The sequence below is a fragment of the Phocoena phocoena genome, chromosome 10 (genome assembly GCF_963924675.1).
Source record: "Phocoena phocoena chromosome 10, mPhoPho1.1, whole genome shotgun sequence".
NCBI lineage: Eukaryota > Metazoa > Chordata > Mammalia > Artiodactyla > Phocoenidae > Phocoena > Phocoena phocoena.
This window is the reverse complement of record NC_089228.1, coordinates 52,038,987-52,064,002: the sequence shown is the minus strand read 5'-3', so window position 1 is coordinate 52,064,002 and position 25,016 is coordinate 52,038,987. Positions and strand designations below refer to the sequence as shown.

The 25,016-nt window shown below is 42.7% G+C and overlaps 1 protein-coding gene across 1 annotated transcript in view; it reads right to left on the bottom strand.

Moving 5' to 3' along the window:
• The window catches only part of SUSD5 (sushi domain containing 5), a 37,028-nt gene extending 15,116 nt beyond the window's left edge, over positions 1-21,912 (bottom strand). Inside the window, exons 1-4 of the mRNA XM_065885935.1 lie at positions 21,852-21,912; positions 19,915-20,427; positions 11,127-11,304; positions 5,888-6,006 (exon numbers count right to left, since the gene is read on the bottom strand). Coding sequence (XP_065742007.1) covers positions 5,888-6,006; positions 11,127-11,304; positions 19,915-20,427; positions 21,852-21,912 — 871 coding nt within the window. The remainder of the gene's footprint in view (positions 1-5,887; positions 6,007-11,126; positions 11,305-19,914; positions 20,428-21,851) is intronic.
• Between the last annotated feature and the right edge of the window lie 3,104 nt (positions 21,913-25,016).

Below are 25,016 nucleotides of genomic sequence, written 5' to 3'. Positions count from 1 at the left end.
GTGTCCTCTTCTCCTTTCCCTAACCATTATCCCCACAGAACAAAATCCTTCAAATTCCACCTCAGCTGCCACTGCCTCAGGAAGTCTCCCTTCCTCCTCTGTGCCATGGAAACTCATTCATCTCTTACTTGTCCTTATACACCATCAACTCTTTGAGGGTGGAGAGGAGTCCTCTCTCTCTCTCTCTCTCTCTCTCTCTATCTATCTATCTGAAGCACCCACAAGTCTGAGCCCTGCTTTGCATTACCCTGGACAAATAAATGAAAAATTGGCCAGTGCCAGGTCAATGGCAATGAGTGCAGACTCTTCCACACTCCCTCAGGAGACCCTGAACTGGATAAGTTCTATCAGCTGCTCAAAGCATTGCAGTTCATTGGTTCCAGTCTCCCATAGTTGCTGGAATTTCCCCAAAGCTGATCTTGAGGCACAGCGCCTCCTCAAGCAGATCTGGGAGGTGGCTACTCTCAAAAATTCCTGCTCACCTGAGAGGTGAGCATTCAGTTCTCTCTTAATTTTTGGCCACACTGCAGCTTGGGGGATCTTAGTTCCCTGACCAGGGATCGAACCTGTGCCCGCTGCAGTGGAAGTGTGTAGTCTTAACTACTGGACCACCAGGGAAGACCCTCACCTCTCTTCTTGAAGACATAAAGGAAGGGAATCATTCCATTTCTATTTTTAAGGGAGATACAGGTAGGAGTAACGTATGCAGGGGAGGTGAAATACAGTGCTAAGAAGGTGAGGTGGGCTGGCGGGGAGAGCAGCCAGGCCAGCCCTGGCTTAGACGGGGAGAAACAGAAGCACACCCTTAGTGAGCCTTGGGTGCTACAGGGAGAAGGTGAGAGGAGACCTGAAGCCTCCAGACCCCACGCTGTTGACTCCACAGACAAGCTGCCAAGAGAAGCAGAGCCAGAGAACCCAAGTGGAGGCAGCTCATTTCATCAGCATCCAGTTGGTTAAAAATAATTTCACTTATTAAAGTGAGGTCACCACAGGGCTGGAAATTCACTGTCAGTGAAACAAAAATACTGAAAGGAAACAGAGAAACGCCTACATTCATGATGAACTTTATTTCAAAAGAGAAACACAGGAGGCAGCTTCCTGAACATTCCACAGACTGTTTTCCTTCTGGGCTCTTTATGAGGCACATGTCTGCCATTTTTGGAGTTAGCACCCTTCATTCTTCCTGTCTTGCCAAAGAGAAGCAGCAGCCCAGGGCTAGGTGCAATGAAGCATCATCAGGAAAAAGGCAACCCTTAGAGGTGATACTGCACCTGGGTGTCTGCTGAACCAGACCTCACGTGCACTCCCCAGGGGCCTCTGCTGAACCAGACCTCACGTGCACTCCCCAGGGGCCTCTTCTTGGCTTCTTAACCTTCCTTTGGCACACAGATTTCCCTTGGTGAAGTATAGTTGCTTTACAGTGTTATGTTAGTTTCTGGTGTACAGCAAAGTGATTCATGTATATATATATATTTATATATATATACACACACACACACACGTATACAGTAGGACCTTGTTGTTTATCTACTTTATATGTAGTAGGTTTTTAAAAAATATTTATTTATTTATTTGTCTGTGTTGGGCCTTAGTTGTGGCATGCAGGATCTTTCATTGTGGCGTGTAGGCTTCTCTCTATTCGTGGCGTGCGGGCTCCAGAGCACGCAGGCTCAGTAGGTGCAGCGTGCGGGCTTAGTTGCCCCACGGCATGTGGGGGTCTTAGTTCCCCGATCAGGGATCGAACCCGAGTCCCCTGCATTGGAAGGCGGATTCTTAGCCATTGGACCACCAGGGAAATCCCTATATGTAGTAGTTTTTATCTGCTATTTTATATATGGCAGTTTGTATATGCTAATAATCTCTAATTTACCCCTCCCCCACCCCCCTTCCCGTTTGGTAACCATAAGTTTGTTTCCTAAGTCTGTGAGTCTGTTTTTATTTTTGTAAATTAGTTCCTTTATATCATATCTTAGATTCCACATATAAGTGATATCATATGGTATTTGTCTTTCTCTGTCTGACTTACTTCACTTACTGTGATAATCCCTGGTTGACTGTCTACAAGGCTCCCCTGAGGAAAAGTGAAGAGCCATTTGGGAGCCATTTACATGCTCTTTCTAAAGAAGGAAAGGCAGAGGAACAGGGACAGGGCTGTCTCTCTGAGGGATCATGGGGAATCCATCCTGCTTTTCTGGAAAGTCCGAGAGAGAGCAGCCCTCTGACCCTAATCCCACCTCGGCATGCATTCCTGAGCCCCTTCATCACCCATCTGAAGCCTCCTCACAAGTTAGGCCCCGTTGGACCAAGACTCCAGTTTTCCCCACGCAAGCTCTCCATGTTGACCTGGAGGGGAGGGGAGGGGGGCAAGCTAGGCTCAGGCAAATTGCCCTGGATGCGGGGCTCTTGAGCGCTTTGACTCAAAGACACCCACACAGGGCTCACTTGCTAAAATGGCATCAGTCCTTACATAAGCTGATAGGCATCATGGATTTGCTTCATGTTTTTGTTTTTGCTTTGTTTTGTTTTGTGCTTTCCTGTTGTTGTTGTTGTTTTGGGAGGAGTATGTAGATCATTTGGGGGGAAATTTTCATTTTCATATAATTTCAGAGTTACAGAAAAATTAAAAAAATAAGGAACTCCCATAAACCCTTTATCCAGATTTACTAATGTGTGTTCATTTTGCCCCATTTGCTTTACCATTTTCTCTCTCTAGATAGATATAGATATGTATATATATATATAGAAAATATATATCGTACATAAACACATATGTGTATGTATACATATATGAATATGTATATCTATAATTCTTTTTTTTTTTTTTTAATTTTGTCTGCTCTGGGTCTTTGCTTCATTGCAACACACAGGCTCTTCATTGCAGCACACGGGCTTCTCTAGCTGCAGTGTGTGGGCTTAGTTGTCCCACGGCATGTGGGATCTTAGTTCCCCAACCAGGGATCAAACCCATGTCCCCTGCATTAGAAGGTGGATTCTTAACCACTGGACCACCAGGGAAGTCCCTGTAATTCCTTTCTGAACCACTTGAGAATGAGTCGTAGATATGATGTCACTTTGTCCCTAAGAACCTTGGTATATATTTCCAAGAACAAGGATATTGTCTTACATAACTGTAGTAGTTAGCAAAATCAGGGAATTGAAGCATTGATACATTACTATTATCTAATTCAAATCCATATTTAGATTTCATCAATTATAGCTGTTTTCTCCTGGTCCAAAATACAATCTAGGATCACAAATTACATTTAGTTGTCAAGTCTTTTTAGTCTATTTTAATCCAAAACAGTTGCCTTGCCTTTCTTTGTCTTTTTTTTTTTTTTTTTTGGCTGCACCACGAGGCTTACAGGATCTTAGTTCCCCAACCAGGGATCGCACTTGCCCCCTGCAGTGGAATTGCGGAGTCCTAACCATTGGACAGCCAGTGAATTCCCTCTTTCTCTTTCCTTTTTTAAATTTAATTTATTTTTGACTGCATTGGGTCTTCGTTGCTGCAGGCAGGCTTTCTCTAGTTGCGGTGAGTGGGGGCTATTCTTCCTTATGGTATGCAGGCTTCTCATTGTGGTGGCTTCTCTTGCTGTGGAGCATGGACTCTAGGCGCACGGGCTTCAGTAGCTGTGGCTCGCGGGCTCTAGAGTGCAGGCTCAGTAGTTGTGGTGCGCGGGCTTAGTTGCTTCACGGCATGAGGGATCTTCCCGGACCAGGGCTCAAACCTTTGTCCCCTGCACTGGCAAGCGGATTCTTACCACTGCACCACCAGGGAAGCCCTCCTTGACATTTTTAAAAGAGTATAGGCCAGTCATTTTGTACGATGTTTCTCAACTTGAGTTTGGCTAAAGCTTCCTCATGGTTAGATTCAGGTTGCACATTTTTGGCAGGAATACTACTGAGCTGAAGTTGTGCTCCTCTGAGTGCAGTATATCAGGAGGCACATCTTATTGGTTTGGCAATAACTCAGTTTTGGGGTCACTGTCATGGTTTTAAACTTGGTGCCCTATAGGATGTGAACAGATGTTTCCAACCTCTGGCTTCATGCACTACAGTTGTGGGCAAAGGGGCACACACTTGCATACACAACAACCTGTTTGAAGCCTGTGAGGTGGAAAGCCCAGGATCTCCTGTTGTATGATGAGGAACACATGGCTCAGTGCCTGCCCCCTACCCATCACCCCAGTCAACATCCAGCCAACACCCAGAAGCAAGGCCCCTACCCAGCAGCTGACTGCGGACTCGTGAATGAGCCCAGCCGAGGCCAGAAGAATAACACAAATTTTTCCCCTTTCCCCAAAATAGTGAACTAAACAAACAGTTGTTTTAAGCCACTGCATTTGGGGGTGGTATGTTACACAGCAAAAGCTAGCTGCTACCTCTTGTTCATGGGAGGAAAGAGATCAGACTCAGAAGCTCCACATATCCATTTGAGATCACTAAAGAAAGAAGGTCATGCTGGTTTTCCTCTGGCTCTGTCCTGTCTCCCTCAGGGATCTGAACCTTTCCTATGTTTGAGATTCAAAGGATCGTTTTCATTTACTTATGTGTTTTTTTTAAAAAACAAACCATGGATGTTGTTCTCCCCAGGGCTTTCCATGGCCACATCTTTCAGTTGCTTGACTGCAGTCAGCAAATGTAGAACCCTTCCTAGAGGGAGATGTCATGGCAGCAGAGAAGCCTACCGCCAATAAACATCTAACAAGCACCAGCCAGGGCTGTGGGGTTCACTGTGGCTCTTTGATTTACCAACTCCTCTGACCCCTTCCCTGGAGATTGGGATTTGGTGCCTCTGGGATGTAGCCTGAGGGTTTGCATTTCTAATAAGTTCATCTGGTATTTCTCATCATCAGAGAGCTTTGGGAAACTCTGCATTAGAGAGCTAATTCTCAAACTGGGCTACATGTTATAGTCACTGAGCAGCTTAAAAAAAACCCAATGTCCAGAACATTTATATCCGAATCTCTAGGGCTGGCACCCAGGTATCAGTAGTTCTTAAAACTTCCCAGATGAGACCAGTGTGCAGCCTGGCAGTTCCTGTGCTGATTTCTATGACTGATGAGTAAGCAGCTCGCTTTCTCCCCATTTTCACGGACATTCCCTTTCAGCAGCATATATTTCTGATAACGAAGGTGTACTTTTTCCAGTGCACATGAAACGCTGCCCTGGACACTCCCTTATGGTTTTCTCCTCACCACTCAGCTGATTTCCCAGAAGGAAGCTGTATTTTTCTTTCTAGGAGCAGTTTCCTAAATCCTATAAATTTCCTTTCAGGAAAAAAAGGATTTTTTTTCTTTTTAGAAAAATTTCCACCATGAAGACAGACCAAAGGGTAAGTGGTATCAGCAGCTGCAGCACATGCTGTCAGGGGTCTGCCCGTATCTCCGAGATCCCTTTACCATTCCCACGCACAGGGGCTCTGGGTGATCATCTGTGCATCTTTGTTGGAGGGTGACTCAGCTATCATAACCCTTTGTCTGAGCACACTGAAAACCAGAAGAGTCTGGGAATTTATATCTCCCTGAAGCAGCCCTTAAACAATGACTGACAAGTTCAGTGGTATCAATACCCCTGTTCTCTCACCCCTGATCAGGAAACCGTGGTGACCTGTGGTCACTGTCTCCAGAGATTCCCTGCAGGATTGAGCCAAAGTTACCCCCCCGCCTCACGGCCACTGTGGACTTTGCTTAGTGCTGCACCATTGCCTTCCCCCTTCCTTTCCCTGTCCACGTCCCCACTGCCGTGTTGGCTTTTCTTTGGAAGTCTTCTTGATTCATGATGTTCAGTGAATCCTCATCTTAAGGTCAGTTTCTAGGACACAACCTAAGAGGTCAGCCCCCACGAGCACACCCTCTGAAACCTTTACAAAGGCTCTGGCACTGACCTTCATCCTTAATACACAGGGCATTGTATGTGCCACCAGGAACTGGGTTGCTTTCAATTTGCACATCGACAGCTCTCATGATTTGCTGTTCACCACTCCCCTTGCTACACATGGTTGTCCTAAAACAGACAAAGAAGACACTGGGTTAGGAGAACTAACCAAAACTGGGAAAGAATTCTTTTCTGCTGTCAGCTCTGAATCAGCAGAGGTTTTCCTGATTCAGGAGTTTTGGCTGAAAGTACCATATGATAAAGTATCAATACTCTCCCCAGAAGTCTAAAAGCAGGAAGTTATAGGTGGTGCTTGAGTTGAGGTCACATAGATCAATTAAAGATTAAGGGGCAATACATTGTTGATCTCTTTTAGTATATGCTTGGTTTTTATTTCATAAAATTGTCTTCTCTTTATTAGTTCTCTTCTTTTTGGGGGGTTTGTTTTGCTGTTATTTTCGGATTTCTTAAGATGGATCATTGGTTCATGAACCTTCAGCCTCTTTGCTTTTCTAACACAAGCATTTAACACTTTACATTTTCCTCCAGGTATAGCACTAGTGGTATCCCATGAGTTTGAGTATGTTATATTTTAGTATCATTCATTTCTACATATATGTGACTTTCCATTATAATTTATTTTTGCCCCATGATTTAAGGATATCTTTTGTAAACAGCAAATAGTAGAACTTTAAAAAATCCACCTGATGGTCCTTGTTTTCTAATTAGAGCATCACATCTGCTTAATTTAATAACATCTCTTTGAATTTAAATCTGCCATATTTCTATTAGTTCTGCCCATTCTTCTTCCTTTCTTCCTCTCTTTTCTTTCCCATATTTTGATTGTTTGAATTCCTTTTTGGCAATCTCTTTTTCTTCTGTATTGGTTTGGAAGTTATATGTTCTTTTACTATTCTTTTAGTGGTTACCACAGAGGTTATAACACTCTTCCTTGACTTATTAAAATTTAATGTTAACTTTTTTTTTTGCGGTACATGGGCCTCTCACTGTTGTGGCCTCTCCCGTTGTGGAGCACAGGCTCCGGACGCACAGGCTCAGCGGCCATGGCTCACGGGCCCAGCTGCTCCGCGGCATGTGGGATCTTCCCGGACCGGGGCATGAACCCGTGTCCCCTGAATCGGCAGGCAGACTCTCAACCACTGCGCCACCAGGGAAGCCCTAATGTTACTTTTACTCTCTTTCCTAACAACACAATTTAAAATACTATGTATTAACATACTTAAAACACTTCCTGACTGATATACCATTTTTTAGTGTTTAGTATTACTGTTACTGCTTTATATAATTATAGATCTTCCTCAACTTACAGCAGGGTTATATCTCCAAAAGCTCATTGTAGGTTGAAAATATGGTAAGTCAAAAATGCATATAACACACAAAACCTACTGAACATCAGAGCTTAGCCTAGCCTACCTTAAATATGCTCAAAACACTTACTTTAGCCTACAGCTGGGTAAAATCATCTAGCACAAAGTCTATTTTACAATAAAGCATTGAATATCTCATGTAATTTATTCAATGCTGTACTGAAAGTGAAAAAGCAGAATGGTTGTCTTGGTACAGAATGGTTATAAGTGTATCAGTTGTTTACTCTCATGATCACATGGCTGCCTGGGGGCTGCAGCTTACTTCACTGCCCAGCATCATGAGAGAGTATCAGACAGTATATCACTAACCTGGGAAGAGATCAAAATTCACAATTTGAAGAACAGTTTCTGTTGAATGCATAATGTTTTTGCACCATCATAAAGTTAGAAAAAATTGTAAGTTGAACTACCGTAAGTCAGGGACCATCTGTACATAATTCCAATTCACCCTCATATTTACTTTTTCCACTCATCCCTTTTGGCATCTCCAGCCATCCACCTGCAATTATTTTCCTCCTGCCTGAAGAACACCCTTCAGTGTTGGGTTTTTTTTTAGTGCAGATCATGTATGATGAATTCTCTCACCTTTTGTCTGTCTGAAAATTCTTTATTTTACCTTTATTCTTGGAAGATATTTTCGCTGGGTATAGAATTCTAGGTTGGCAGTAATTACCTTTCAGCACTTTGAGGGCCTCATTCAGTAGTCTTGGGGCTTTCACTGTCAGTTTATTGTTGCTCCTTTGAAGGTACTCTTTCTTATTATTACTTTTAATAGTTTTTCTTCATATTTGATTTTTAACAGTTTTACCATGTCGTTCCAAGTCGTGAAATTATTTTATGTATCCTACTCGGGCTTTGTAGGGCTTCTTGAATCTGTGCGTGGATGTTTTTCCACGGTTGTAGCTAAGTCTCATATTGCTTTTGCTTTGTCTTCTTTCTCTTCTCCTTTTGGAATTCCAGTTACATGCATCTTCTTTGCCTTGTACCCTTTCTTCTATATTTTCATCCTTTTTTCTTCTGTTCTTTATTCTGGACATCTTCCTCTGAAATACCTTCCAGTTCATTAATTTTCTCTTTGACTCTTAAAATCAGCTGTTAGATCCATCCATTAAGTTCTTAATTTCAGCTACTGTATTTTTCATTTCTAGAGTTTTCATTTGGTTATTTTTATACTTTTCAATCTTCTGCCAAAATTCTCCTTTTTGTCTTTTGTATCTTTGACCATTTTAAAGAGTTCTTTTAAAGTTTGCATCTACCAGTGTTAACATCTAGAGTTTCTATTGGCTATTTTTATCTTGTTGCCTTGTCTCCTTATGTGACTGGTTATTTTATTTTGCTTGACAGATCCTATATTTGCTAAAATAGTTTGTGGAAATAAATTGTCTAGGATAATATTATTTTCCTCCAGAGAAGATTTTTAAAATCAGTTCTGCTACCTATCTGGAACACTGCAACTCTAGTATCATCTCAATCCAAACTCATGGCTTCAGAGGATTCGACACTATGCTGCAGCTCCTTTGAGGGCCTGTGTACTTGTTCCAGTTTACTATGACTCCTAGGGTACAGCCCTTCAGTGTTCCAACCCTAAGCAAAAGGATTCCCTTGGCCCCCACATACATAAAACCTGAATTCAAATCTCTGTTCTCCTAGTCCTATGAGGCTATATAAGTCGCTTCTCAGCTTTTCAAACACGCTTTATGAAATCTGTAAAAGCTCCCAGAAGACAAATAGCCCCGAATTCTAGATTCACCATTCTAGATCTCCATCTTCTAGATATATGTATGTACTGAATATAAAGTCATGGAGATACAGATCAGATCTATGTAGCTACTATGCCATCAATTGCAAGATGCGCCATGCATTTAATAATTAGTTTTTGGTGGGGAGGGGAGATAGCTGTGCAGGAAAGATGCACAGTGAAATGTCCATACTAATGGTCGGATACTTCTTGGTTCCAGAAACATTAACATGGAACACTATTTTAATGTCATGTAGTAAATATATCAAGTAAGTGTGTTTACTTTAAAGAAATAGCGTCTAAGGGAATTCCCTGGTGGTTCAGTGGTTAGGACTCCACGCTCTTACTACTGAGGGCTGGGGTTCCATCCCTGGTCAGGGAACTGAGATCCCATAAGCTGTGCGGTGTGGCCAACAACAACAACAAAAATAGCATCTAAGCAAGTTAGAGATCCACTAACATGTCTTAACACCTTACAGGAAACCCAGAGAGGATAAACCTTTCCAATGACTCAGTTTCAATTTGTAATGCCTGGGAGACCTAAGCCTGGCTCCAAGCTGGCTCTTTAGAGTCTTTAGAATACCCTGGTTATCTGATATAATGATAGTGACAGAGTTATGAAAAATATCCACACTTGACTACGTTATGGAAACATGCATACGTGGGACATATTTTGTCTATTTAGGAACTTGGATGTGAAATATAAAGCAGAGAGGGCTACAATTGCAGATTCACTGAAAAGCTTTGGAAGTAACCTCATTTGTTCTCTATTCAATTGCTGCCTTTACATGTGGCACCTTTGGAGATGTGAATCAACATGGTTGCATGTGTTTTCTATGGCCATCTCCCAGCCAGACACCTTCAGGGTCGTTATCAAGCAAAGTAGTTTTTGGAGCCCATTTGTTCTTTCACATTCCTGTGGCATGAAGGAAAACGTGGAGTGGCTCCTGCCTTCTCTGTTTATGACTAATGGAGTAGTTAACATCACTAATGGGATGTTTTCTCCTAGCTGGCCACAGAATTACTTCTCCACAAGGATTCCATGGGTCAGGAATTCAGATAGGGCACAATGGGAAAGGCTTGTCTCTGCTCTGTAATGTCTAAGGCTGAGCTGGAAAGACTCACAGGCTGCCTAGGTCAATAGCTGGGGGCTAGAATCACCTGGAGGCATCTGCACTCACATTTCTGGTAGTTAATGCTGGCTATCGGCTGGGACATCAGTTGGGGCTATTGGTGAGAGTACATACATAAGGCATTTCCATGTGGCCTGGGCTTCCTAGGTCTTCATAGATAGCATCTCAAAAGTAAGTGTCCCCGGAAATCTGACCATGGGTTTTTCCGACCTACCCTCAGAAGTCACACAGTATCACTCCTGCTGTATTCTACTGGTCGAGGCAGTACTATGCTGTCCCTGATTCATAGGGAGTGGACATAAACCCCACTTCTCAATGGGAGCAATGTGAAAGAATTTGTGGCCATATTTTATTTTATTTTTTAAAATTTATTTAAATTTATCATTTTTTTAAATTGATCTGATGACTCTCAACTTTTATTTATTTGGCCACGCCACAGGGCATGTAGGATCTTAGTTCTCTGACCAGGGATCGAACCCGTGCCCCCTGCAGTGGAAGCGCGGAGTCTTAACCACTGGACCGCCAGGGAAGTCCCTCGTGGTTATATTTTAAAACCTCAATACCATCTTCCTCTTCCTATGGATGCAGATGAATATCCACAGAGAAAAAGAGATAAGGAATATATATCAAATAGTTAAGAGTCATTACCTCTGAGGTGGGGAAGAAGAGAGAAACTCACTTTGCACTTTATATATATCTGTATTATTTGAAATTTTTACAAGCATTTTTTTCTTTTGTAACTTAAAAGGAAATTCAGAATAACAAAGAGGAAAAAACTGTGACAGAACTCCAGAAAAATGTTTTTATTAACATTTTTGTTTTTATATTTTGTTTAACATTTTGTTTTTATATTTAACTCAAAATAAGAATATACTGGAAGCCACAGCCCATTGCACTCTGTCTATCCTGGCACCTCTATTGAGCCCCGTATCAGCCCTGATGGCAAGGTGGGGTGAGTTGGCAGGAGAGCCCCCAGGTGGCCTGACTTACCCCAGGCTGCCGTCCGCCAGCCAGCCCGTGGTGCACACGGAGAAGGCACAGTCCCGCACCACCTTCCGCAGCTCGTCCGCAGACACCAGGTGAGCGCCTCTGCTCTTGCAGGAAAGCCGAGCGGCCTCTAGTTCCAGGCCCTGAGAGCCATTCTGAGACTCCAGCACAAAGAGCTTCCCTGTGTGAGGACAAGCATGGACACAGGCTGACTCTAGGATCCACGGGAATTTAGTCTCAGCAAACTCACCCTCTGGTAGATGCCCATCAGAACTGTAGTTTCCCACTTGCCTAAAGATACAAGTGCAGCAACTACCTCACTGCATTTGTCCCTGGACTGTGATGACAGTTACACTGGTGTTTGAATCTATTTTTACCTGTTAACTTAAAAAAAAATTTAACTGCCTGTTCTCGCATGTTTATCTGGATAAGCCCTTCAAATCTTCCTTTTAAAAAGATGTTTAGCAGCATTATTTACAATTGCCAAGACATGGAAACATCCTCAGTGTCCATCAACAGATGAATGGGTAAAGAAGACACGGTATACATATATATAGTCTCAAGATAAGAGTGAACAAGGATAAAAAATATCCCCTTCCCTTATTCTCAAGAACTGTTGGATGAGCTGTCTTGGTGCTAGGAGGCCAAGTGCTAATCCTGATTTGGAATTGTAGTTCTAACAAAAATTTATGTCTAAGACACTTCAAGCCATGGATTTAGCTTAAAGTGGCCTGAGACTGACATTTATTCAGACACCTGATAGGAAAAATTGTAACTAACTCCTCTCTGGAGAAAAAAACCCCTTCATTTTATGCTTCAGGAGATCCCATACAAATACTTATTCAAAGGCTATGACCACCGAAGTAAAAAACAGTGAAGTGTACAAGGAAACAAGGCACCATGAGTGAGAAGCAACAGATACCACATGTAGCAGAAACTGACCTAAAAATAAGTCCAATACTGGTATTAACAGGCACAGATTGTAGAACAGTCATGATTACTATATTTAAAGAAATAAAAGACAAATTTGAAAATATCTGCAAAGAATAGGAAATGATAAAAAGTGCTTAGCTGATCTGAGAAAAGCACAAAATAGGACTTCTAGAAATTAAAAATACAATGATAAATTTAAAATGCAATAAATATTTTTGGCTGAATATCAGACACGTTTAAACAAAGAACTTAATCTTGAAAAAGAAAGCAGAAGGGGACTTCCCTGGTGGTACAGTGGTTAAGGCTCCATGCTCTCTATGCAGGGGGCCCAGGTTCGATCACTGGTCAGGGAACTAGATCCCACATGCATGCCGCAGCTAAGAGTTCACATGCCACAACTAAGGAGCCCATGTGCTGCAACTAAGGAGCTGGCAAGCCGCAACTTGTGAGCTGCAACTAAGGAGCCCACCTGCTGCAACTAAGGAGCCCACTTGCCTCAACTAAGACCCAGTACAACCAAATAAGTAAATATTAAAAAAAAAAAGAAATCAGAAGACATCATCCAAAATGTAGTAAAGAAGCAAGAAAAGATGGAAAATATTAAGATAATAAAGAGACATGAAGGAAAGAATAAGGATTTTTTAAAAATTAATTAAATTTTGGCCACGTTGGGTCTTTGTTGCTGCGTGTGGGCTTTCTCTAATTGTGGCAAGCAGGAGCTACTCTTTGTTGCAGTGCATGGGCTTCTCATTGCAGTAGCTTCTCTTGTTGTGGAGACGGGCTCTAGGCGCATGGGTTTCAGTAGTTGTGGCACGTGGGCTCAGCAGTTGAGGCTTGTGGGCTGTAGAGCACAGGCTCAGCAGTGTGACGCATGGGCTTAGTTGCTCTGCAGCATGTGGAATCTTCCCAGATCAGGGCTCAAACCCGTGTCCCCTGCATTGGCAGGTGGATTCTTAACCACTGCACCACCAGGGAAGTCCCAAGAATAAGGCTTAACATATACTTTAATCAGAATTCCCAGAGAGGAGAGAAAAAACTGAGGTGGAAGTGATATCTGAAGACAAAATGCCTGTGAATTTTATAGAAATGATAAATATTCCAATACATAGATTGGATAAGTTCAACAACAAATCCCAATATGAAAAATATCTATAAGTATATATATATACCAGTGATGCTGCAAAATGGTAAAGACAAAGAAAATATTATCAAAGCAGATAGAGAGAAGGGAGAGAATACTTTCAAAGTAGCAGCAGTTTGGCTGCTGTCTTCTAAAACAATAGCAATGGAAGCAAGAATACAATTACTAGCAAAAAATAGCTGCAAATTTAGAATTCTATACTCGCTGAAAATATATTTCAAAGAACAAAGATGAAACAAATGTATTTTTTCAGATAAGCCAAAATCAAGGTGGTTTGCCACCACCAGATCCTCCTTGTAGGAAATAGTAAAAGAAGTATTTCAGGCAGAAAGAAAATTATTTGAGAGGCAAGATGGAATGGAAAGGGGGAAAAAAATCAATACACAGTTAAATAAAAGTGAACATTGATTGTATAAAATGGCACCCAACAGCAGCAGAATACACATTCTTCTCAAGTGCGCGTGGAACATTCTTCAGGGTAGACCATATGCTAGGCAATAAAATAAGCCATAATAAATTTAAAAGGATTATAATTGTACAAAGTATTTTCTCTAATTACTATGGGGTAGAATTAGAAATTAATAACATAAATAAATTGGGAAATTCATAAATAAATAGAAATGAAACCAAGCACTTCTAAATAACTGATGAGACAAGGAGAAATCACAAAATTAGAAAATATTTTGAGATGAATGAAGGCAAAACATGCTAAACCTTATGGGATGCAGTTAATACACTGCATAGAGGGGAATTTATAACTATAAATGCCCACATTAAAATAAGAAAAATTATCTCAGATAAAAATCCTATCACACCAGTCAGAATGGCCATCATCAAAAAATCTACAACCAATAAATGCTGGAGAGGGTGTGGAGAAAAGGGAACCCTCATACACTGTTGGTGGGAATGTAAATTGATACAGCCACTATGGAGAACAGTATGGAGGCTCCTTAAAAAACTAAAAATAGAACTACCATATGACCCAGCAATCCCACTACTGGGCATATACTCTGAGAAAACCATAATTCAAAAAGAGTCATGTACCACAATGTTCACTGCAGCTGTATTTACAATAGCCAGGACATGGAAGCAACCTAAGTGTCTATCAACAATGAATCGATAAAGAAGATGTGGCACATATATACAATGGAATATTACTCAGCCATAAAAAGAAACGAAATTGAGTTATTTGTAGTGAGGTGGATGGACCTAGAGTCTGTCATACAGAGTGAAGTAAGTCAGAAAGAGAAAAACAAATACCGTATGCTAACACATATATATGGAATCTAAAAAAAAAAAAAAGGTCATGAAGAACCTAGGGGCAAGATGGGAATAAAGATGCAGACCTACTAGAGAATGGACTTGAGGACACGGGGAGGGGGAAGGGTAAGCTGGGACAAAGTGAGAGAGTAGTAGTGTATATATGGACATATATACACTACCAAATGTGAAATAGATAGCTAGTGGGAAGCAGTCGCGTAGCACAGGGAGATCAGCTCGGTGCTTTGTGACCAGTTAGAAGGGTGGGATAGGGAGGTTGGGAGGGAGGGAGATGCAAGAGGGAAGAGATATGGGGATATACGTATATGTATAACTGATTCACTTTGTTATAAAGCAGAAACTAACACACCATTGTAAAGCAATTATACTCCAATAAAAATGTAAAAAAAAAAATCCTGACCTGTTGGAAAACACTGGAAAAGAAGAGCAAACTAAACCCAAAGCAAGCAGAAGAAGGAAATAATAAGAATTAAAGCAAAAATTAATGAAATAGAGAAGGAAAAACAATAAAGAAAATCAGTAAAACCAAAAGTTGGTTTTTGGGAAGGTCAACAGAATTGACAAACATTTAGCTAAAATGACCAAGAAAAAAAAAGAAGACTTGAATTACTAAAACAGGAATGAGAGGGCAGTTATTACTCCAACCGTATGGAAATACAAAGATTATAAAGGACTACTATACGCAACTGTATGCCAGACTTCCCTGGCTGTCCAGTGGTTGGGACTCCGTGCTTCCGGTGCAGGGGACGCAGGTTCCATCCCTGGTTGGGGAACTAGGATCCCACATGCCACACGGCATGGCCAAAAATCCCCCCCAAAACCCCCAAATAACTGTATGCCAAAAATTAGGTAACTCGTATGAAATGAAAAAATTCCTAAAAAGACACAAACTACTGAAATTGACTCAAGAAGAAATAGAAAATCTGAATAGACGTTTAACAAGTAAAGAGATTGAATTAGTAATTGAAAATTACCCACAAAGAAAAGCACATGTTCAGATGGCTTCACTGATGAATTCTACCAAATAGCTAAAAAGAACTTGATAACAATTCTCTATAAACTCATCTAAAAAATAGAACAGGAGGGAACAACACCTCCCAGCTTTTTCTATGAGGCCACAATTGCCCTAATGCCAAAACCAGACAAAAGACACCGCAAGAAAAGAAAACTACAGGCCATTATCTCTTATAAATATAGACAGAAAAGTCCTCAACAAAAATACTAGCAAACTAAATCCAGCAGCATAAAAAAAAAAATTATATACCATGACCAAGTGGGATCTATCCCAGGAATACAAGGTTGGTTTATATCCCAAAATCAATTAATATAATACAACTTATCAGTAGAATAAAGGACAAAAACTACATGATCATCTCAATAGATGCAGAAAGGCACTTGACAAAATTCAGTACCCTTTCATGATAAAAAAACGTTCAACAAACTAAGAAGGGAGGGGAGTATCTTCAACCTGATAAAGAGCATCTACAAAAATTCCACAGCTAACATCACACTTGGTGGTGAAAGACTGAATACCTTCCCCTAAGATCGAGGATGTCTGCTCTTGCCACTTCTGTTCAACATTGTACTGGCAGTTCTCTCCAAGGCAAGTAGGCAAGAAGATGAAATAAAAGCCATCCAGATTGGAAAGAAGTAAAGCTATATTTGCAAATGACGTGATCTTGCATATAGAAAATCCTAAGAAATCCACTAAAAAAACTACTAGAACAGTTCAGCAAGGTTGCAGTAAAACATTTTTACTTAAGTGACAAAAACCTGTGCAGAAATTAAGTAGGTCATCTCTTCTCATTGTAAAACTTTTCCCTAGGATTCCATTTACACACATGGTTTCAAAGGCCATCTTGACATGGATGACTCACATTTTTCTTTTCAGTCCAGACCCTTTCCATTCATCCCATCCTCCTCTCCACCCCCACCCTCTCTCACCTGCACAAGTGAAATAGCACCCTACATGGTCTCTCCACATCCAATCTTGCCCTAGTGCCATCCATTCTTCCTACTCTCAGGGTGAGCTTCTCAAAATGCAAACCTGATCAGTCTCTCTTTTTTGGATTAAAATAAAACTTGGCCCCATATCAGTTTCCCCAGCATCATCTCAAACTACTTCTACCTTGGACTCTGGGCTCCAGTCACTCTGTTTCTTAACACATGTCCCACTTTCTCTGCCACTCATAGTTTCTCTGTACATGTTATTCTCTATCCAGATCCTCTTTCTTCCCCCCTTTGCCTAGTTAATTCTTATCTTTCAGATCCTCCTATGCCAAGTCAAAAATCTCCTAATATATGCCCTCATAATACCTCCGTCCTTTAATCTTATCACTTATCAAAATCGCAAGTTCACATTTCATTCATATAATTATTTGCTTAATGACTCTCTCCCCCATTGGAGTTTAAGCTCCCTGATAGCAAGGACCTGTTTCTCCTCACTGCTCTATCCTCAACAGCAAGGACAGTACCTAGTATATGGTAGACACTCAAATTATCTGTTGAATTAATGAATCTTTTCCTGCAGTCTTTACCCAAACACAGTTAATTTGCATTCAGTTAATGCGAAGATTTTTCTGTTTCAAAAGTGTTTTAAAATTACAGTAGCAGGTCTTTTTTATGTATAAGATACACATCTAATTAGTCCAATGTAAAACTAAATGTTTTTCATTTGAGTTTGACTTATTTTTGAATAAGTCTATGGAATTTTTAATAACTCCAAATTCTCTCTTCAAATGTCTTAACACATCAGTTTAGTTGCACATTTCTTCTTCCTCCTTCCATCACTGTAGCACATAAATACCTAAATGTGAAAAGTGGTAGTTAAGCATATATTTAGTAAAGAAAAGAATCCTTTCATAAATAGGTTCTAATTCTTCAATGGCTCTATTATAAAAGTTGGAGCTCAGCAAATGGAGTTTCTTGAAAGCAAATTTACCTATAGTTCTCCATTGCGGAAGAAGGGAGAAGGAAAGGAGAAGGGAGAAACGGAGGCACTTCTGGCCAAGTGTTAACAAGAAAATATGCCTGGTGCTGTCGTTACTTTCTCCTTATCCAACGATATTTCTGTCTTAAATTTTCTATGACCCACATCAAGCCAGATAGACATAAAATATTGATCCATATCCATCTGGCATTCCACTTCAGCAGTTATAGTGGGGTGAAACTCTAAAGCCTCATGGGTTGCAGAGATATTTCTTTAAAAGGAATTAAAATTGGTACAATAGTATACATTGTTCAAAGGTTAATACTAGCTCCAATTTATTCTACTTGCATTCTTTAAAATCAGCTTAATTTTCATGACTCAATGTCAGGCCAAAAAGTACTACAGTAAAGAATTAACAGGGACTTCCCTGGTGGTGCAGTGGTTAAGAATCTGCCTGCCAGTGTAGGGGACACGGGTTCGAGCCCTGGTCCGGGAAGATCCTGCATGCTGCGGAGCAGCTAAGCCCGTGAGCCACAACTACTGAGCCCGCGCTCTAGAGCCTGCGAGCCACAACTGCTGAGCCTGAGTGCCACTACTACTGAAGCCCGTGCGCCTAGAGCCCAGTGCTCCGCGACAAAGAGAAGCCACCGCAATGAGAAGCCTGTGCACCTCAACGACGAAGTAGCCCCCACTAGCCTCAACTAGAGGAAGCCCTCACACATCAACGAAGACCCAGTGCAGCCAAAAAATAAATAAATAAGTGAATTAAAAAAAAAAGAATTAACAGTGGATTGGCGGCTACTAGGTATGGGATTTCTTTTTGGGTGATGAAAATTTTCAGATATGAGAGAGTGGTGATGGTTGATGACTGTACTAAAAACACTTGGATCGTGCATTTTAAAATAGTAAATTTTACATGAATTTTATCTCAATTAAAAATTAACAGTGATCACTAGGAGCCTTTAAAGTTAACAGTGTTTTCCCCTCTAACACTCTCTCTGAGCATATGGAGAAATAAGACAGTCATCCTTAATTAGGAGGAAAGAGTTCTACAAGCTGGCACTTAGGACAAAGAGAACCCAAAATTCTAAGCTACTATCTGGAGGTTTTTCCCTTGCTTTCTCCTTTCCCTAACCATCATGCTTCTTATTGTCAAATCTTCTCTCTGCACCCAATATTGTTTGCTAAATAGCGATGACATTTTAAAATATACAAAGCATCCTAAATCAGCTGAGGGTTTTTCTCCTTCATCAATCTAATTTGTCCCAAGCTTGGATTTACTAGTAACCCCTCATGGATGTGGGAACATGCTAGCTTCTTTTCTTTTAGATCCTTCTGCACCAAGTCAACGGGGTTTTGTTCCAAAATCAAAACACAGCTGAATTAGCTTTTTGAAACTGAGCTGATCTAAGGCTGTGATCCTGCTAAGTTTAGGGAAGTATTGAAAGCTGAATTCAGGTTGAAAAAACAAACAAAAGATGGGTCAATTCTCAGAACCCGCAAAAATCTGGTCCTTACCTATTTCCTCTAGCTTTTTAAAAATGTTTTTTGTTTTTATTATATTTTAAATGTATTTATTTCATTTATTTATATTTGGCTGTGTTGGGTCTTCGTTGCTATGCGTGGGCTTTCTCTAGTTGCTGAGAGCGGGGGCTACTGGGCTACTCTTTGTTGTGGTGCACGGGCTTCTCATTGCGGTGGATTCTCTTTGTCACAGAACACTGGGCTCTAGGCTTGCGGGCTTCAGTAGTTGTGGCCTGCGGGCTCTAGAATGCAGGCTCACTAGCTGTGGCACACAGTCTTTGTTGCTCCACAACATGTGGGATCTCCCCGGACTGGGGCTCGAACCACTGTCCCCTGCATTGGCAGGCGGATTCTTAACCACCGCGCCACCAGAGAAGCCCTGTCTAGCTTTTTGTCAAAGGAGAGCCTCACCTTGAACTTTCCGCTCCAGCCACTCTATCATTTATCCCATTTCCCCTGTGACTCACAGGACCTTTGCACGTGCTATTTCCTCTCCCCAAGACCCTCTCCTCTCTTTTGCCTAGCTGATTTCCACTCATCTTTCAGATCTTCCCGGACCAAGCCAAAACGCCAAGGGAATCTTGTAATCACTGGCCTTGCCATTCGGAGCACATTTAATAGACGTGGGGAATTATGTCTCGGCAGAGGAGGTTCCAGGGCACCCTAGACGTGATTTCATTTTAAAGACCTTTCAAGGAGATCTTGGAAAGCTAGAGGTGGGCCTGCAGGACCAAAGCACAGGCTTTCTCTTGTGCATTAAGGAGTGGTTCAGGGGCCCTGTGGGGGCGTTTGGGCGCGCGGGGACTCGGTGAGCTGCAAGAGGGAGGCGGGGTCGCAGGACAGCTGCGCTCCTTGTTTCCTCCCAGGCTGATAGTGTTCCGGGCTCGTCCGAGGGGGCAGCCCCGGCGAGCTTCACTTTCCCCACTGAGAACCCACGCGCCACCCCGGGCCTGCCGCCTCGCGGGCACTCCCCAGACACTCACCCTCCGCCCGCACGGAGAGCCCTGGCAGGCCGAGCAGGAGCAGCGCCGCCGCCCAGAGCCGGGTGCGGGAGCCGGGTCCCTTGGCAGACATGGTCCGGGCGTCCATGGGCGGGTGGCTGGAGCGCGGGCTCTGGCTGCGCCGCAATCGGGGGTGCCCGCGCCACTGCGCCGCGCACGCCACTCGGCTCCGCGTGCTGTGCTCTGTTCGCGCGTCGCAGGCTTCGCGCCTGGCGCGCAGACAGGGAGGAGCGCGGGGAGCCAGGGAGGCTGGGGATGCCAGATCCGCAGCGCTGGGGCCCCGAGCTCCCAGGGTGTCTAGTACTCGGCGCCGGGGAGGCGGCTGTAGCCGGGCTCCGCCTTCGTGCTGGGCACCTGGGGGCCTCGGTGCCAAAAGAGGCTGAGCCGAACGAACGGCGAGCTCCCTGGGTGCCTCCGGGGCAGAGGGGAAGGGCGCGTGGAGGCGGGGAGAACGGAGAGCCCGCTGCAGGGAACCCCCGCCTGCCTGGGGACCCTCTGCGAAAGGGTGACGCAGTCTGAGAGGCCAACCCACCCCACACACCCCCGCTCCGGGAGGACCGTGAAAAAACTGATGCCTAACTCTGTGCTCTGACTCTTGACTTTGCAGCTCGCGTCCTCCTGTAGAGGAAGAACATTTTTACGAAAAAGGAAGCTCTAACTTGCCAGCCTCACTCTGAGGAGTGAAACGCACGGAATAGCGAGACTCCCCTTCCCTAAAAGGCCTGACAATCATTCACATGTGAGTGTAAATTAATTTACTTAACTATTCATCTTGCAACAGCTAGCTGGTAACCTGAGGAGTGAGAATTCACATGTCTGGGCTGGAGGGGACCTTTGAAAGCCTGGTTATTGCTGAGAATGGAGGGGAGGGGGCAGAAGGCACCTTCAGGAACTACGCATTGATTCCTTCAGGAGCTGTGCCTACGATCGCTTTCAGAATAGTCAATTGGATATTACTACCGAATTCTAATGAAATTTTAAAGTTTGTCTTTATTCAGACCCGTCCTGCCCTGTCCTGATTTGGAGAGATAGCACGCTCTAAAGGTTTATTTGGTACAACTGCTTTAGAGAACTGTTTGTCTGTTTCATATAAAGTTAAAAATACACCTCCTTGAAGACACAGAATTCCGCTCCTGGGTGTATATCCAAAAGAAATGAAAACGTATGTGCACAAAAAGATTTATACCCAAATTTCATAGCAGCTTTATTCCCAATAATTAAAAACTGGAAGCAACCCAAATGTCATCAAGCAACGAACAGAAAAATAAACGGCGTCATGTTTATGCAATAGAATACTCTTCATCAGTAAGAGGAAGGAAATACTGATGCACTCAATAACGTGGATGAATCTCAAAAATATGATGAGTGAAAGAAGCTTTAGTAAAAGAGTTCATACTGTATGATTTCCTTTCTCTCTCTCTCTCTCTCTTTTTTTTTTTTTTTTTTTGCCACACCGCATAGCATGCAGAACTTCCCTGACCAGGGATGGAACCCGCTCCCCCTGCAGTGGAAGCGCCAGGGAAGTCCCTGTATGATTCCATTTTTATATGAAGTTCACAAAGGGGCAGAAATAATCTGTGGTGGAAACAATACCGTGGTTGCCTTTGAGGAGATGGGAACACACTTCTGATGTAATGGGAACATTCTGTATCTTGATGAGGATGGCTGTCACCCGAGTGTATACACTTCTCAAACCTCACTAAACTGTACACTTAAAATCTGTGCATTTTGTTGAATGCTATTTATACCTTAATTACACATATTTCACGAGTAATGAGTTCAGTTCTTGCCCTGAAGAGTAAATAAGTTTAACAGAAAAGAGTTTAATGAAAGGACCACAGACAGAAACACGGGCAGGGTTGAGAGAACCAATAAGGGACGGTAAAGCCCTTGGGACTGTCAACAGCAGGAAGGGTTACCACCATGAGGCCTGAAGGTATGAGGGGAGTTGGAGGTGTTATCAAAATCCAGCAGGAGCATGGTCATGAAAGGGGCTACCTGAATGGAGAGGTTAACCACAGGTAGAGGAACACAGTTGCTGCCAGTGGTATGGTAGGGAGGGAGGGAGGAAGAAATACCCCAGTCTCTCTCTCCTTCTGCCCTTTAGATTCCTCCTGATGCCTCCTGGTGGCTGAACCATTTGACAGCTGGACGGCAAAGGAGCACAGGTGCCACAGTCCTCAGAGGTCATTCTCCCAGGACGCAGAGTCACGCAGGGGAGGGTAGAGTGGATCTGGAGAGGCAGTTGGAAAACAACCAGCACATTCCATTTATTCTCTTCTTTCATTTGGATGAACATAATTTGGAACAAAACAGAGGAAGCACAAAGTTCTGTCAGTTTCTGTATGATCTGGGAATATGTCAATTCAAAGTCTCACTTGGAGCTAAAACAGTAATATTAACCACTATCACTGGTTATTTTCACTTAAGTGCTGTTTCACATAAAGAGAAATGGCGAAAAGTAAACCCTTATCATAAAATATAGAAACCACAATCCTTGCTCCCGTAACTGGCCAAGAGGTATTATTTGATAATCATTGCAATATTTCCCTTCCACCCTCAGAGCACCTTGGCCGACATGACTTTTTTTAACGGGTGCGAGGGATCCAAACGTTCATTCCTTCTGAGGACCTATCTTTATCAGTTTGCCATGGTTTCTCATTGGCTTGCTATTGGACAGATTCCTGGGATCTAGACATAGTCATCCATACGCGCGTTTTGTAGAAGCAACCCACTTTCCCCTTGGTAATCAGGATCAGTCACCAGCCAGTAGAGTGACCTTCTCTTCTGTTGGAGAGCAATATTAGCTTCCAATTTACTGGCAGATGCCTGTGTGTTTACTGGTGGAAGTATGTCTCCCTTGCCCACCCAAACCTTCCAATTCACCAATCTAAAGGTTGTAGGGATGGCATGCAAAACTTTGGTAGGTGGGTTATTATATGTAATAGAAGGAAGGTCATTCCCACTTCCATTCGTTGGTTCTTAGACGGTGTATTCTGTCTATAAGAGAAATGACACCATATATTGGCTGCTGGCTTAAGGCATATACTGTATCCTGGGCCAGTGCCCTAACCTCTCAGGGTATTGGCTCAGCTAGTACCCTGTGACCTCACCTTTCTATCAAGCCATCTGCTTCTGGGTGATGGGGCATAGAGTAAAACTCATGGGCATGATGCCATTGCCATACTGCCTTTGCTGAAAAATCAGTTTCTTGGTTATAGATGATGTAATGTGCGATTCCATGGCAATAGATGAGGCATTCTATGAGTCCATGATATCATGCTGGTAGAAGCAAGGCAGGCAAAGAAGGCAAAATCGTATCTAAAGTAAGGATCTATTCCAATGAGGACAAATAATTGTGACCCCTGTGAAAAAAAAAGGGATCCCATATAAACAACTTCCCCCCACATAACAGGAAGGGCCAGCTAGGGAATGATGTCTTGTGGGGACTCATGGTGGCCTCTGCTGTTGGCACATTGGATGCTCAGCAGTGGTGGTAACCAGATCAACTCTGAGGAAGAAGAGAAGTTTGTGTTATTGCATTCCTGCATGGCCTCCATCTCTGCCACCATGACCCCTGCGTACATGGTTCCATTACACAAGTGCAGATGTGGCTGGGGACAGAGGTACCTGACAGCCAGAGAATGGGTCCAGTCCTCCAAGGTGCCACCTGATTATTAGGGGTAACTTCTTCATTGAATTCTTCTTGTTGGGGGGTGGCATAGGCTACATACACATTGCCAGGCTGCTCATTCCAAGATGTCCAGACTGACTTTTTTTTTTTGGCTGTGGGGCGGCATGTGGGATCTTAGCTCCCTGGCCAGGGATTGAACCCGTGCCCCCTGCAGTGGAAGCGTGGAGTCTTAACCACTGGACCTCCAGGGAAGTCCCCCCATACTGACATCTTATTCTCAGTTTTTCAGTGTTGAAATAGCTGTCTCTGACCAGCTATTTTAGGCATTATCCATAAATTAGTACAGATCCATGAATAAGGCCATCTCTCCTTTCATGTAAACCAAAGTTCCACACATTGGGAAGATCTTCTTTTGCTCCTGGGTTTTTCATTGTGGTAAAATATACATAACGTAAAACTTACCACTTTAACCATGTGTAAGTGTATGGTTCTGTGGCATTAAGTACATTCACATTGCTGTGCAACCTTCACTCCTGTCCGTCTCCAGAACTTTTTCATCATCCCCAACGGAAACTTTGCCCCCATTAGACACTAACTCCCATTCCTCCGTTCCCTCCCTCCAGCTCCTGGTAACTTCTTTTCAACCTTCTGTCTGTATGAATTTGACTATTCTAGGTACCTCATATAAGTGGAATCATACAGTGTTTCTCCTTTTATGTCACGACAGTTTTTTAGTTCTGTACCAGAGTGGAGATGGCTAGTGCCACGCCATGGACACTCAAGTACAGAGCAGGCCCAAGTTTTTCCTTCCTGTGTTAAGTAAAACTCCCCATGAGTCCATAGATGTGGGTTGAGGTACAGGTAGCAAAGCAGTAGAAGCAAGTGCCCTGGAATCTGAGCCACCTGCTTATGTAATTTACTTGTTCCTTTCAGGCCTGCTCTTGTATACTCCATTTCCATTTGACAGTGGAATTCCGCTCTGTAGTTCAAAATGCCCCATTCGGGTAAGGTCTCATACTCACATGGTCAAGCAGTCAGTCTCTACCAGGGCCCAGTTGCGAGGTAGGAACTGCTTATCAAATGGAGAATAGATGATTATACTCTAAAACTCTAGGGATCTACGTCACCATTCTACTATGTGGTTTGCCCATGCTTCATAAGGCATCCCCACCTACATTTAAAGTATTGTGTCTTTTATGGCATGAGGCCAAAGTGGCAACACAGTTTGCTCTGCAGCCTGGATACTGCAGAGTTCCCTATTGCTATGGACTGCTTTCAAAACTGTAAGCCTTATGAGTTTCCACATAGTAAATGGTCCCTAAACCATTGTATCTTCTTTTTGCAAAATTTATTTTACTGAAGTATAGTTGATTTACAATGTTGTGTTAGTTTCTGGTGTATAGCAAAGGGATTCAGTTATACGTATATATATATATATATATATATATAC